Source organism: Sorex fumeus, unplaced genomic scaffold, assembly GCF_029834395.1.
Source record: "Sorex fumeus unplaced genomic scaffold, SorFum_2.1 ptg000019l, whole genome shotgun sequence".
Taxonomy (NCBI): domain Eukaryota; kingdom Metazoa; phylum Chordata; class Mammalia; order Eulipotyphla; family Soricidae; genus Sorex; species Sorex fumeus.
Genome location: NW_026606076.1, coordinates 38,452,802 through 38,468,379, shown reverse-complemented (window position 1 = coordinate 38,468,379; position 15,578 = coordinate 38,452,802). Strand labels below are relative to the sequence as shown.

General features: G+C 54.8%; 1 protein-coding gene across 2 annotated transcripts in view; it reads left to right on the top strand.

Annotated features, from left to right (window-relative positions):
- Nucleotides 1–3,502: 3,502 nt before the first annotated feature.
- LOC130022085 (cytochrome b-c1 complex subunit 10) overlaps nucleotides 3,503–15,578 on the top strand; it is a 320,448-nt gene continuing 308,372 nt past the window's right edge. The window contains exons 1-3 of one of the 2 annotated variants that reach the window (XM_056112815.1): nucleotides 3,503–3,646; nucleotides 8,043–8,194; nucleotides 8,293–8,422. In XM_056112815.1, coding sequence (XP_055968790.1) covers nucleotides 3,597–3,646; nucleotides 8,043–8,163 — 171 coding nt within the window. In that variant the 5' untranslated portion in view covers nucleotides 3,503–3,596 and the 3' untranslated portion in view covers nucleotides 8,164–8,194; nucleotides 8,293–8,422. Of the gene's footprint in view, nucleotides 3,647–8,042; nucleotides 8,201–8,292; nucleotides 8,423–15,578 lie in introns of those variants that run through there. The other variant, XM_056112816.1, reaches the window with a different exon arrangement.

Here is a 15,578-nt window from a genome sequence, read left to right as displayed (position 1 = left end):
CTGGCCTCTGGGGGGGAACCCTGCCCCCGCAGTCAGCTGTGTTGCTCTGGCTTGGATCGGGCAGGTCCTTGCTACACCTTGCTACACCAGTGATCCCCCCTACACCTTAAATTTCCCTCTCACCCCTGGCCCAGACGGCTCGTTAGGGATCCTCACACAGCCCCTCCTTCCCTTGAAAGCAGAGGACCTGGGGGGGAAAGCAGTGTTCCTGGCGCGGGGACTCGGCCAGGGAGCCACCCCAGAAACCCCTTTATTGATTGTAAGGACATGCTTGAGGCTTGCCCCTCTCCATGATCCTGCAGTTTGAGTGCTGCAGAAACAGGACTTGAGAAGGTCCTTAGGCGAAGTCTGCACCCTAGAAGCAGAGTCTGTGCCCGGAGGAGCAGCCAATCAAGAGACAGTCTGGGGGTGGGGCCAATCGGGAGGCGGGGTCTGCCCAGAGGCGGGGCCAATCAGGAGGCGGGTCTGCGCCTGGAGGTGGGGCCTGTGTCCAGGGGTGCCACTCTGTGCCCAGAACCAAGCCCTGAACCTGCTTGCTGCTTTCTGGCTGAGTTCCAGCTCACCCTTCCTCCAGGGGGGGACAGCCAAGGATGGTGGCACCTCACCTGGTGCTTGGGCTTCTGTACCCTGTTCTCCCGCAGCCACGTGACCCCCTAGACCGGACCCACGCAGGTCCACCTCGTTCCTAAAGTTCCTGGGTTCTGTTCCCAAAGGCCACTTCGGCTGGCAGAAGGTACAGCCCTGACTGCCCCAGCTTTGCCGGACTGATCTCAAGGGAACCTGCCTCGGTTTCCCTTTATGTGTATGGTCCTTGGGGAGGGGGGCTGCTCAGGGCTCTCCTGGCTCTGTGCTCAGGGGTCATTCCCAATAGTGCTGGTGGGTGGGGGGGTGCTCTCTGTGGAGACGGGACCCAGGTCAGCTCCCTGCAGGATAAGTGCCCTTTCTTCCTGGGTGGTCTTACAAGTTCAGGCTGGAAGGACGCTGAGAGCAGAACTGTCCCATGGGGGATTGAGGGTTGCTGGAGGTGTGAACCCCCAAACCCGGGGAATGTATTTCCAAAAGCACTATTTCTCAGGTCTGAGTAATAATGCGGAGGATAGGGCATTTGCTTTGCAAGTAGCGGAACTGAATTCGATTTCTGGCATCCCATATGGTCCCCAGAGCACAACAGCCAGGAGTAATCATTCCTGAGCACCACTGGCTATACCCTTCCCCACACACACACACACACACACACACTCCTCCCCAGCCAAAAAAAAAAAAAAAAGGAAAGCAACATTTCTCTTGGTGGGGTAAGACTTTACAAGTTTTTTGGTAGTTTTTTTTTTTAGAATTGAATCACTGAGATAGACCCTTATAAAGCTGTTCATGATTAGGTTTCAATGTTCCAACACTTACTCATTATACAACACCAGTGTGTGCATTTCCCAGCACCAATACCAATGTCCCCAGTTCCAAACCACCCCCCCATCATCCTTCACCCCACAGCCTGCCTCTATGGCAGGTACCTCTCTCTCTCTCTCCCCCTTTTTGGCATTGTGGTTTGCAATACAAATACTGAAACTGAAAAGTTTCATATATATATATATATGTATGTGTGTGTATATATATATCCCTTTATCTACTTTTAGCAGGGCTGGAGCGATAGCACAGCGGTAGGGCATTTGCCTTGCATGCGGCCATCCTGGCCGACCCAAGTTCGATTTCTTCGCCCCTCTCGGAGAGCCCGGCAAGCTACTGAGAGTATCTCACCCGCAAGGCAAACCTGGCAAGCTACCCATGACGTATTCGATATGCTAAATACAGTAACAACAAAGTCTCACAATGGAGATGTTACTGGGCCCGTTTGAGCAAATCAATGAACAACAGGAAGACAGTGACAGTGATCTACTTTCAGCACTCAGTTCTTGTCTAGCGTGGTTGATCACGATCACGATCATCCTGTTGTTCGTCGATTGCCTCGAGCAGGCACCAGTAACGTCTCCTTCACCCTAGCCCTGAGATTTTAAAAAGTGCCATATTCAAGGCTCTTTCAGGGTTAGGAGAATGACACCCATCATTGTTACTGGTATTTGGCATATTGGGTACGCCTTGGGGAGTTTGCCAGACTCAGCCTGCCAGGTTGTCCAGCGTGATTATCTCCAACTATTATTGTCATACTGGTCCCTTTTCTATCTTACCTACCCACTACCCCTCATAGACTTGTGGGGGATTCTAACCATTAATCAGTCCTCTTGCTCCCTGGGGACTTTGCACGTTGAGCTTAGGGTGCCTCTGGAGACAACTTGTGACTGCTGACCTGGCCCATGATTCAGTGTAAGGAGGACCCAAGGTTTTGGGGTTGTTGGCACCATAAAGTGCTATGGATTCCCCAGGGATCAAACTGCACTGTGCCACATATCAGAAAAGCAGTTTTTGTTTGTTTTTTAAATTTGCATGATGCTCGGGTCTTACTCCTGGCCCCATGCTCTGGGGACCTTATTAAACCAGGATTGGTCTCATGCAGTAGCCTCCATACTACCGACGGGAAAGCAACTTTTTAGCAGGTGATGTTGGGCCATTGCCGGCAATGCTCAGGCCTTACCTCTAGCTCCGGTCAAGTCCCACTCCTGGCTGAACCCTGCTGACCCTTTGGGGTGCTGGGGATCAAACCATGGGCAAGTGCCTTCGTTGCCACAGAGCTCCTGAACACAGAGAATGGCACTTTAAATTTTAGGGGCACCACCACCAGGGAGATTGGGGGCTACCCTAGTCTCCTGCTTAAGAGGCGGCAAGTGGCAATGTTCGAGGCACTAGCCTTGATTTTTGTGGGAGGTGGTTGGGGCTACACCCAGTTTTGCTCAAGGACCCTTCCTGGTTCTGCATTCAGGGTTCACTTACGGTAGCGCTTGGGGGACCACATGGGGTGCCAAAGATCGAACCCAGGTCAGCCGCGTGCAAAGCAAACTCCTTCCCTGCTGTACTATCGCTCCAGTCCCAAGGGTGCATTATATTACAAGGACTTTACTACCTTTCAAAATGTCTGGGGGAAGAGGTGCAGGGAGGGCGGAGGTGGAGAGATAGATAGTACAGTGGCCAATCTGGGTTCGATCCCCAGCATCCCGTATCCCTGAGTGCACATTCAGGAATCCCCCCTGAGCATCTCCAGGTGTGGCACAAAAAATAAAATTAAGGGGGCCGGAGTGATAGTACAGCAGGGAAGGCGCTAGCTTGCATGCAGTCAGGATTCCATCTCTGACACCCCATTAGAGCTCAGAGTCCGCCAGGAGTGATCCCTGAGCACCGCTAGGTGTGGCCCCAAATCCCACACCAAAAAAAAAAAAAAAAACCACCAAAACCTTAAAGCTCCAGGACAGTAACGGGAGTCTAGAAGCAGATCCCGCCTTCCCGGGCCACGCCCACTCCCGTCCTCCTCCGGGAAGGACTTCCGGAAAGGACCGACTCGAGCTTTCAGGTCTGCGCGCGCAGGCCCGGAGGGGCGGGGCGGAGCGCGTTGGGGGCGGGGCCTCCACGCGCGCCTGCGCGCTGCGGCCCGCGCGCCTGCGCAGTGCGGCCGGGTTGGCGGGGGTCACCCTGAGCTGCAGACGGCCGCCGCGATGATCACCCGGTTTTTGGGGCCGCGATACGCCCAGCTGGCTAAGAACTGGTGAGGACACCGCCCCGCGTTGCCACTTTCTGAACTAGCGCACAGTGGGGTAAACGAGGGGCCAAGGCGGCCGAGCGGTTTGGCGTGTCCGCACAGGGTGGGACGTGGAATTGGCGCGACCCCACGTGGAAGGTCGACGGGGTTGGGGGCTGCCACCGTATCAGGGGTGCCCGGGATTGGGGTAGCCCCCCATCGGAGACAGGCAGAGTCGGGGCGGATCCTCAGGGAAGGCAGGAGAGAGGGGTAACCCCACGTGAGAACCCGGCGGGGTTTAGGTGACCCTACCCGGTGGGTGGCCAAGATGTGACGCGACCCCCACGTGGGGTATGAACACTAGTACTTGGAGAAAGGTATTCGCCTTGCTCTGACCCGGGTTCGGTCCGCGACACCCACCCCATCTGGGGTCCCCTGAGCCCTCCAGGAGTGATCCCAGAGTGCAGAGCCAGAGTCAGCCCTGAGCCCTGCCGGGCGTCCCCTCCCCAACCCCCCCACGCACAAAGGAAAATAAGAACAATATTGGGAAAACGCTCCGTGGAAGGTCGGGGGTATTGGGGTGAGTCTGGTGACTAGGACTAGGACTGGGGTGACCACGCCTGAGCAGTAGGTGCAGTCGGGGTGACCTGCGCCCCCAGGAGCAGGCGTGCATATGACAGTGGTGTCCACGGGAGCAGTGGACAGAGCGCTATGGTTGTGCGTGGGTCAGCGCGGACCTACAGGGAACTCTTGCGGGGCGCCTTGCAAGTGGTGCGGGGGTGGGGGGACACAGAAAGGCCCCCACTGGGTTTGGGCTGAGAAGCACCAGCATCTGCCATCAGCCCAGAATCTACCCTGACTCTCAAGTCGCTGGGGGCCACTGTCCGCCCACTGGTTTCTGCAGTTTATGCAGTTTTTTTAGGGGGGAGGCATTGAAGTGTCACATCAGGCCCTGCCCAGGGTTGGATGTTCCTGATTCTTGGCTCTATGCTCAGGACTGGGTTTTTTGTTTGTTTTTTTTGGGGGGGGGGGTTTGTTTTTGAGGCCACACCCGGCAATGTTCTGGGGTTATGCATGGTGGGACTCTGGGAACCATATGGGATGCCAGAACTCTACTCCCCGATGACCATGTGCAAGGCCAGCACTGCCCACTGTAGTATCACTCTGACCCCCCCCTTTTTTTTTTCCAGTGGTGCATACCCAGTGATGCTTAGGGCTTATTCCTGATTCTTCACTCGGGGAATCTCCCCTGGTGGTGCCCAGGGGACCATTTGGAATGCCGGGGATTGAACCTGGGTCTGTACCATGCAAGGCAAACACTTTATCCACTGGACTATTGCTGCAGTGAGGTGCGCTTTTTTTTTTTCTTTTTTTGCTTTTTGGGTCACACCCGGCAGTGCACAGGGGTTACCCCTGGCTCGTGCATCATGCACTCAGGAATTACCCCTGGCGGTGTCCAGGGGACCATATGGGATGCTGGGAATCGAACCCGGGTCGGCCGCGTGCAAGGCAAACGCCCTACCCACTGTGCTATCACTCCAGCCCCCCCCTTTTTTTAAGGGGGAATTTGGGCCACACCCTGCAGAGCTAGAAGTGCTCAGGACTTACTCTTTTTTTTTTTTTTTTTTTTTGCTTTTTTGGATCACACCTGGCAATGCACAGGGGTTACTCCTGGCTCTGCACTCAGAAGTTACTCCTGGCAGTGCTCAGGGGACCATGTGGGACGCTGGGAATCAAACCCGGGTTGGCCGCATGCAAGGCAAACACCCTACCCACTGTGCTATAGCTCCAGCCCCCTCAGGACTTACTCTTACCAACATGCTCAGGGATCACTCCTGATGAGTTCCAGGGACCCCATCAGGTATCGGTAATCGAACCCAGGTCAGCCCCTTGCAAAGCAAGTGCCCTGCCCATTGTACTGCCCGGCCTCTTTGCTCAATAATGACAGTGCTGTGCTTTCCTGTTCTCTGTCTGTGCGTGGCGGGGGTGACCCCCTCAACAGGGCTTTTGGTGGGTCCCGGGGTGCTTTGGAGCGCTCCCCACAACAGGACTGAGTGGGGGTGCAGAGACAGCCAGTAGCAGGGCCTTGGGGGCTGGTGGGGAGATTGAATGGGGGGAGAGAGGGCGTAAATGGTGTATAAGGGTGGTCTCCTCTCTTCCCACAAGTTCTGTCAGAAAGGCAGTGTGCCCAAGAGCAGCTCAGAGGACTGAGTGTCTGAGGGGGAGCCCTGGGTTTGCTCCCCTGCACCGAAGGACCCCACCGAGCACAGCCAGGAGTCAGCCCTGAGCACCACCAGCGTGGACCAAAATTAAAACCCAAGTCCCGCCTTCTTCTGAGACCCCCTTGGCCCCGCATTCAGCCGTGGGATAGGCCTGATCTCGTGGCTTCTGCAGTTAGGAGTTGGAGTGCCGCCAAAGGAGGAGTGGTCTGCCTCATGGGTTGGGGGATCGGCCACCCCTCCAGGCGGCTCCCAGGGGGTGGGGGGGTGCTCCCCTAAGAAAGACTAAGGGGAGGTTCGTTTCTTTTTTTTTTTTTTTGCTTGTTGGGTCACACCCAGCGGATGCACTCAGAAATTACCCCCTGGTGGTGCTCAGGGGACCCTATGGGATGCTGGGAATCGAACCCGGGTCAGCCGTGTGGAAGGCAAAAGGCAAGTGCCCTACCCGCTGTGCTATGGCTCCAGCCCAAGGTCCATTTCTTTTTCTTTGCTTTTTGGGTCACACCCAGGGATGCACAGGGGTTACTCCTGGCTCTGTGCTCAGGAATTACCCCTGGCAGTGCTCAGGGGACCATATGGGATGCTGGGAATTGAACCCGGGTCAGCCAAGTGCAAGGCAAACGCCCTACCCACTATGCTATTGCTCCAGCCCCCCATTTTTTTTTTTTTTTTTTTTTTGCTTTTTGGGTCACACCCGGCGATGCACAGGGGTTACTCCTGGCTCTGCACTCAGGAGTTACTCCTGGCGGTGCTCGGGGGACCATATGGGATGCTGGGAATTGAACCCGGGTCAGCCAAGTGCAAGGCAAACGCCCTACCCACTATGCTATTGCTCCAGCCCCCCTTTTTTTTTTTTTTTTTTTTTTTGCTTTTTGGGTCACACCCAGCGATGCACAGAGGTTGCTCCTGGCTTTGCACTCAGGAATTACTCCTGGCAGTGCTCAGGAGACCATATGGGATGCTGGGAATCGAACCCGGGTTGGCCGCGTGCAAGGCAAACGCCCTACCCGCTGTGCTATCGCTCCAGCCCCTTGTATTTGGTTCTGAGTGGTGAGCGAGGCCTCACATCGTCTGTTAACCTTGATTTTCTTTTTTTGTTTGTTTTGGTTTTGGTTTTCAGGCCTCCTCAGCGGTGCTCAGGGCTGACTCCCGGCTCTGCACTCAGGAGTTACTCCTGGCGGTGCTCGGGGGACCATATGGGATGCTGGGAATCGAACCCAGATCGACCGCGTGCAAGGCAAACGCCCCACCCGCTGTGCTATCTCTCCAGCCCCCCAAGATCCATTTCTTGATCACCTCAGTGTGACCCCTCAAATTCGAGGGGGTCAGAGGACGTGCCTGGGGCGGGAGAAGGTTGGGGAAGGTGAGTGCCTGGCGCTATCCTAGCCAAGCCTCCTCAATCTCGTTGATGACATGCAGGGCTGCTTCCCGGACCCCCATGGTCCTGTGGCTGTCCCAGGAGCGGGTGATGTGCAGGCCACAAGCCTGTACCCCAGGGGTTCAGAGTCTTCTGGGAGAAGCAGGAGACACCAGTGTGCTGGGAGTGGAGTGACCACAGGGATACTTCCGGGGTGTCCCAGACAGACCCTGGGTGCACCCTGCAGCACGGTGGGGAGGGTACTTGCCTTGCATGATTCTCGCATCCCATAGGGTCGGTCCCCTGAGCTCCACCAGGTGTGGCCCCAAAAGGGATAAAAAAAGCAAACAATTTTCCATGGGCTGGAGCAATAGCACAGCAGGTAGGGCATTTGCCTTGCACGCGGCCGACCCGGGTTCAATTCCCAGCATCCCATAGGGTGCCCCCAGCACCGCCAGGAGTAATTCCTGAGTGCAGAGCCAGGAGGAACCCCTGTGCATCACCAGGTGTGACCCACAAAGCACTGTAGCACTGTTCTCCCATTGTTCATTGATTTGCTCGAGTGGGCCCAGTACCATCTCCATCGTGAGACTTGTTACTGGGTTTAGGATATCCAATACATCACGGGTAGCTTGCCAGGCTTTGCCGTGCGGGCGAGATACTCTCGGTAGCTTGCCGGGCTCTCCGAGAGGGGCGGAGGAATCGAACCTGCTCGGCCACGTGGGCTGTGTGCAAGGCAAACACCCTACCACTGTGCTATCGCTCGATCCAAAAAACAAAATGAAAAAAAAAAATATTCCAGCAGTGTCAAGCAGAGCCTGATGCCCCATCCACTGTCCCCTCACAGGGTCCCCACAGCGGGGATGTGGGGCGCCGTGGGTGCCGTGGGGCTGGTGTGGGCCACCGATTGGCGTCTGATCCTCGACTGGGTCCCCTACATCAACGGCAAGTTCAAGAAAGACAGTTAAGAAGCGTGGACCTCCACGCACCCCCGTCCTGGTAAGTGTGGGCCCTGCCAGGGGACGTGTGGGTGGGTGGGGGGCAGGGTACAGCTGTCCCGCTTGGGACCCCGGCTCACCTGACCTTGTTCCCCACAGGTGCTGCGTCCGGCCGAGTCCCCACCCCGTCGTGCCGGCAGGAGGTACCCGCATGGGGCGTTGCGTTCTGGGTCGGGCTGGAAATGGCTGCTTGAACACAACCCCCATTAAAGCTCTCTCTGAAACCTGCCTCGCCTGGACCTTCTGCTGGTGCCGCGGTCACCCATCCTGGGAACCCCAGATGGGGAGTGAGTGGGCGCTGCGTGTCCAGCTCCTGCAGACCCAGTGGGCAGTGGCTTCTGTCCACACTGGAATCGGCAGGAACCAACTCAGCGCCTGAGCAGGGGGGAGGGCGGAGAAATCCCAGACTAGGTCCCTTCCCTCCCAGCCACAGTCACCTGGTATGTCCCGTCACCTTCACCTGCCCCCTCCACCAGCACCAGGATGGGGACACAGCAGTGCTGGGTTCGGGGGCGGGACTTTGGAAGGGAACTGGGGGAGTCTCATGCCAACATGACTGCAGCCAGGAGTTCACCTGTCACCCCCATGTCACTTGCGCGCCCTCACACCCTGCCTCACACTGCCCCCAGAGGCCACTGTGCTCTGTGTTCATCTCCCCTTCCAAAAAAAGCCTCACCACCTGGGCCCCATTTCTGGGGGGGGCTTCGGTTCAGCCTTCTGGAAGGAAGAACAGCAAGCCCACTGAGACACAGAAACTGCATCCATGCCCTGCGTGCTTCTGCCCCCCCCCACACACACACACACCTCTCTCCCAGCCTTGACCCCATTCTTGAAATTCTAGAAGTATTCTTGGGGGCTGGGCTGGAGCGATAGCACAGCGGTAGGGCATTTGCCTTGCGCGCAGCTGGCTCGGCTGAGCCGGGTTCAATTCCTCCGCCCCTCTCAGAGAACCCGGCAAGCTACTGAGAGTATCTTGCCTGCACGGCAAAGCCTGGCAAGCTCCCCGTGACGTATTCGATATGCCAAACACAGTAACAGCAAGTCTCACGATGGAGACGTTACTGGGCCCGCTCGAGCAAATCGATGAACAACGGGAGAACCGTGACAGTGATTCTTGGGGGCCAGAGCGCTAGGACAGTGGGGTAGGTGTTTGCTGTGCATGAAGCTGGCCCAGGTTTGATCCCCGACATCCCATAAGAGGGTCCCCCAAGCACCTCCTGACTCGGGAGTATCCCTCAGTGCCGAGCCAGGAATCAGCCTTGAGCACAGAGCCAGGAGGCAGCCCTGAGCACCACCGGATGTGACCTGGAAACCAAAATCAAATAGTATAGAGGTAATGACCCCGGCTTGAATGCTCAGAGCTGTAGGCGGTGCCCCGCGCTCTGCCAGGTGTGGCCCAACACAGAAGCACACGCGTGAATAGACACAGGCTTGGTGTGTGAGTTTTGGTCCCCACACTAGGAATAGCTTCAGAGTACTGCCAGGGGCAGCCCCTCAACCACAAAGCAAATCGGGCTGGAGTGATCGCACAGCAGGTAGGGCATGCCGCTGACCCTGGTTTGATTCCCAGCATCCCCCCCGCTGGGTATGACCACTCCCCCTTGCTGAGTGAAATCAAAGGTCATCTGGGGCTGGCACAGTAGGACAGTGGGGAGGGCTTTTGCCTCAATTGATTGTACCTTGGCTGGCCCAGGTACAATCCGTGGCACCTCCCAGAGTCCCCCGAGTACAAGGGTAAGCCCTGAGCACGGTGGTCCACGAACACACAAAAGTGACTGGGGCTGAAGCCCTTCCCTTGCATGTGACAGACCCTGATTAGCATCTGGTATCACAGAAAATCCCCTGCCAGGTGTGGACCTAAAAAAACAAAATTAATGAACTATTAGTTTTTGTTTCTTGTGTATACCCGGCGATACTCGAGACTGATTCCTGGCTCTGTGCTCAGGGATCATTCCTGGAGGGCTCAGGGGGATCCTATGGGGTGCAGTGACAAGCGTCCCTGGGGCTGGAGCAATAGCACAGTGGGTAGGGCATTTGCCTTGCAGGCAGCCGGCCCAGGTTCGATTCCCAGCATCCCATAGGGTCCCCTGAGCACCGCCAGGAGTAACTCCTGAGTGCATGAGCCAGAAGTAACCCCTGTGCATCCCCAGGTGTGACGCCAAAAAAAAAAAAAAAAAAAAAGACAAGTGTCCCTGCTGTACTATCACTCCAGCCTGAAATTATTTTTAGTGGAGGTTTGGATCATATCTGGTGGTATTTCGGAGTCACTCCTGGCCAGGCTCATGGGTTACCGTGTTGAGCTGGAATCAAACCCAGGTTGGCTGCCTGTAGGCAAGTGCCTTAGTTGCTGTACTATCTCTTCTCTGGCCCCCAGTTTTTTTCTTCTTTGGTTTGTAGACCACACCTGGCTGTGTTCAAGGCTTCCTCCTGGCTCTGCCCAGGGGTCCCTCCTGGTGAGGTCTGGGGGTGCCCTGTGTGTGATGTGTGATGCTGGGGTCAAATCCAGCTGGCTACATGCAAGGCCACCACCTTTCCCTGTACTATTGGCCCATATTTGACCCACAGATCTTTTTTTTTTTTAATTGTATTTGTGGGGGGGGGGAGTATTTTCTGTTGAACCCAGTTGATTCTCAAGGGTTACCTCTGCACTCAGGAATTGTTCCTGGTGTTGCTCAGGAGACTATATGGGATGACTATATTGGACCCCAGATAATTGCCTGCAAGGCAAACGTCTTACCCACTGGACTACACAGCAGGTAGGGCCTTTGCCTTGCATGCGGCCAACCCGGGTTCGATTCCCAGCATCCCATATGGTCCCCTGAGTACCGCCGGGGTGATTCCTGAGTACAGAGCCAGGAGTAACCCCTGTGCATCGCTGGGTGTGACCCAAAAAGCAAAAAAAAAAAAAAAGTGTCAAGGGGGGCTGGAATGATAGCACAGCAGGTAGGGCGTTTGCCTTGCACGCGGCCAACCCGGGTTCAATTACCAGCATCCCATAGGGTCCCCTGAGCACCGCCAGGAGTAATTCCTGAGTGCAGAGCCAGGAGTAACCCCTGTGGATCTCATGTGCCTTCCCATGGGGCCATGCAAATGAAAATAAAGCAGAAATGGGTCTGGAGCCAGAGTCCAGCAGGTAGACTGCTTGCCTTGCAGGTGGCAGATCTGGATTTGATCTGGGTACTTCCATCGGGTCCCCCGAGTCTGCCAGCAGTGATAGCTGAGCACAGAACAAAAACCCCTCTGCTCCCCCCCCAAAAAAAAATCCAGCCAATCAAGGCTGAAAAGGTGGCTCAGCCAATTGGGGTGCAGGCTTTGGTTGTGGGAGCCCTGAGTTTCATCCGTAACACCACAGGGTTCCGAAGCGCCACCAGGACCTTGTACTAAGCCTTAAATAGGCCCTGAGCACCTCCAGGTCAATGTCACTGTCACTGTTTTCCCGTTGTTCATCGATTTGCTCGAGTGGGCCCAGTAACATTGTGAGACTTGTTACTGTGCTTAGCATTTCAAATATTCCCAGGGGCCCTGCTTGGGCTGAATGACAACCCTGGGGACACGCAGGGCTCTGAGGAGCTCAGATTCCAGGGGGAAACTAGGATGGAGTTACAGGGATTCCCAAGAAGGTACTGCCTCAAGGCTGGAGCGATAGCAAGGCGGATAGGGCGTTTGCCTTGCACACGGCCAACCGGGGTTCGATTCCCAGCATCCCATATGGTTCCCCAAGCACCGCCAGCAGTGACTGCTGAGTGCAGAGCCAGGAGTAACCCCTGTGCATCACTGGGTGTGACCCAAAAACGCAAAAAAAAAAAAAAGGTACAGCCTCATTGATGCAAAGCCCATTGGGGTAGGGGCTGTGGGAGATGAACCCAGAAATCACTGGTATTGGGCAGGAAGGGACTTGGCAGTAGAGTACTTAAAACACGCAGGTGGGGGTCCTGAAGCGATAGCACAGCGGGCAGGGCGTTTGCCTTACACGCAGCCGACCCAGGTTCGATTCCCAGCATCCCCTATGGTCCCCTGAGGACTGCCAGGAGTAATTCCTGAGTGCAGAGCCAGGAGAAACCCCTGTGCATCACCAGGTGTGACCCAAAAAGTAAACAAATAATTAAAATCCATTCCAATTTTTTTTTTAAAAAAATGCATGTGTGAAGTCTCCAGTTAGACCCCAATACAGGACGTATGCTCAAATACACATATGAGGGACAGGAGGGGTCGCATAGTAGGTAAGGTGCTTGCCTCGCGAACCACGTTCCCTCTTGGCACCCCACTGGTTTCCCCAGAGCCTGCCAGGAGTGATCCCTGGGTGCAGAGCTAGCTCAGTACAACCTGATGTGGCCCCCAGACAAAATAAATTATGGAGCTGGAGAGAAAGCGTAGCGGCAGGGCAGTTGCCTTGCTCGCAGTCCATCCAGGTTCAATTCCTGGCATCCCATGTGGTCCTCCAGTGCTGCCAGGAGTGAGCCCTGAGCATCACCGATGCCCCCTACCCAAAAAAAAAAAAAATGAAGCCCACTTGCTCTGCATGGCATGGGAGGGGATCCTGGCCACCCAATTTCTCCGGGAGCCATGGACTTTAGAGCGTGCATGGGATAAGAAAGTCCTCCCCATCTCTGTAGACATTCTAGAACCTTCGCCATTCCCTCACAGAAAAGGATTTCAGGAGGAGGTGAAACAGTGAAGCGAGACTGTTTATATTTTTCCATTATTTTTGGTCTGGAGACGGTACCCAGCGGGGCGCACTCAAGGCTGACTCTTGGCCCTAAGCTCAGGGATCACTTCTGGCAGGCCTCAGGGCATCCTATGAGGTGCCAGGGATTGATTCTGGGTTGGTTGTCCGAAAGGCAAGGAAGTGCCCAACCCACTGTCCTATCACACTGGCCCCAGCCCTAGTTTTTATTGAGAAGCTAGAGTAACAGCAGGTTGGGCTTTCGTCTTGCACACAGCCGACCTGGGTTCAATCCCTGGCATTCCCTAGGTTCCTCCGAGGACCACCGGGAGTGATTCCTGAGCACCACTGGGTGTAATCCAAAAAGAAAAAAAAAACTTTGTAGACTATGGTGTGTTCGTTTGCCTATTAGAATTTTCAAAGAATGGGAAAGAACCAGCATTTATTCAGAGAAAGGGGACTGCCCACTTTATTTTGGGGGGCGGGCTCTTGGGTCACACCTGGTGATGCGCAGGGTTTACTCCTGGCTCATGCACTCAGGAATTACTCCTGGTAGTGCTCAGGGGACCATAAGGGATGCTGGGAATCGAACCCAGGTCAGTCGCATGCAAGGCAAACAAACGCCCTCCCTGCTGTGCTATGGCTCCAGCCCCTGAATGAAACCTTTATTTATTTATTTTTCTTTTTGGGTCACACCCGGTGATGCACAGGGGTTACTCCTAGCTCTGCACTCAGGAGTCACTCCTGGCGGTGCTCAGGGGACCATATGGGATGCTGGGAATCAAACCCGGGTCGCCGCGTGCAAGGCAAACGCCCTCCCCCCGTGCTATCTCTCCAGCCCCCGAAACCTTTATTTAGATGCCAGAGGTTAGAAAGCTTTCAGGAAGAGAGTCTATATAATTCTAATTTTTTTTTGAGGGGGGTGATTTTTGGGTTTACACACAGAGATGCTCAGGGGTGAACGTAAGGTTAACGCCCTACCTGCTGTACTATAGTTCCAGCCCGTTTTTATTTTTTTTTTTCCCCAGAGTTCTCTGCAGACATAGAAGTTAATCTGGCATTGAGAGGAAAGCCTTGCACTGCTGATCTTCTCATTATCTCATAGATTCTTTTCTGAGGGGTTCACCCTTGTCTGAATGGGGCCCTAGATTTCTTTTCTTTGGCAGGGGGAGTTACTCCTGGCTTTGCACTCAGGAATTACTCCTGACAGTGCTCAGGGGACCAGATGGGATGCTGGGAATTGAACCCGGGTCATCTATGTGCAAGGCAAATACCTTCCCCGCTGTACTATCACTCCAGCCCCGGAGCCAGATTTCTGTATCTGGGTGGTGCCTCAGTTTCTCCTCTCCAGGGACTTCCATGTCAAAGGGGTGTGGTCTGTATGCCTTTGGGCAGCTTCAGGGCTGGGAAATCTCTTACATTTGATTATTTCCCAAAAGTACATCTTTGGGGGCCTGAGCGGGAGGTACTTAGCCTTGCATGGGGTTAACCTAAGTTAACCCCATGAATCCCTAGAATCCAATAGGGTCCCCAAGAGCCCACCAGTGATAGCACAGCGGGTAGGGTGTTCCATCCCTAGAATCCAAGAGGGTCCCCAAGAGCCCACCAGGAGTGATCCCTGAGCACAGAGCCAGGAGTAAGCCCTGAGCACTTGTGGCCCCAAAAGAAATAAACAACAAAAACCCCAAAACCAAAAAGCACATTTTTTTACTCCCCCTCTCCCACACCTTGGAGGGATATTTTTGGGCCACACAGGCAGTCCTCAGGGCTTACTGCTGGCTCTGCACTCAGGGATCACTCCTGGCAGTGCTCAGGGAAACATATGAGATGCCTGGGATTGAACCCGGGTTGGCTGCATGCAAGGCAAACGCCCTTCCTGAAGGCACACAGGAGCTGGTCTGGGTTCTGTGCCCAGTGGACCACATGTACCAGGGACGGAACCTGGGACATCCCCATGAAACACACGGGCTCAGCCTTGCTGGGCCTTGCACTGGGCCATTCCTGGTTTGATCCCCAGAAGACCATAGGGTCCCCCAGGCTGCCAGAAATAATTCCTGAGCACAAAGTGGAGAGTAAATCCTAAGCATCACCAGGTGTGGTCCCAAAACAAAAACAATAAAAAAAAAATCTACAGAAAATAAAGTGGATCGTAAGGGGCCGGAGAGACAGTATAGCTGGTAAGGTGTTTGCTTTGCATGCAATTAACCTGGGTTGATAGGCACAGCCCATGTGTTCCTCTAAGCACTGCCAGGAATCACCCCTAATGGCAGAGACTGGAGTAAGCCCTGAGCACAATCAGGTGCGACCCCAAAACAAGAAACAAAATTATGGGCTGGAGAGATAGTACAGAGAGTGGGTGTTTGTCTTGCAGGTGGCCAACCTGAATTTGATTCCTGTCATTCCCAGAGCCCTCCAGGAGTAATTCCTGAGTGCAGAGCCAAGAGCAACAGATGCTGAGCACCCCAGGTAGCTCTAAAACAAGGAAGGAAAGAAGGAAAGCAAAGCGAAACTTAAAGTTTAAAAGCAGTGCTTGGGGGGTGAATGATAGCACAGCAGGTAGGGTGTTTACCTTGCAAGCAGCCGACCCCGGTTCAATTCCCAGCATCCCATATGGTCCCCCGAGCACCGCCAGGAGTAATTCCTGAGTGCATGAGCCAGGAGTAACCCTTGTGCAATGCCAGGTGTGACCCAAAAAAGCAAATAAATAAAATAAAATAAAATG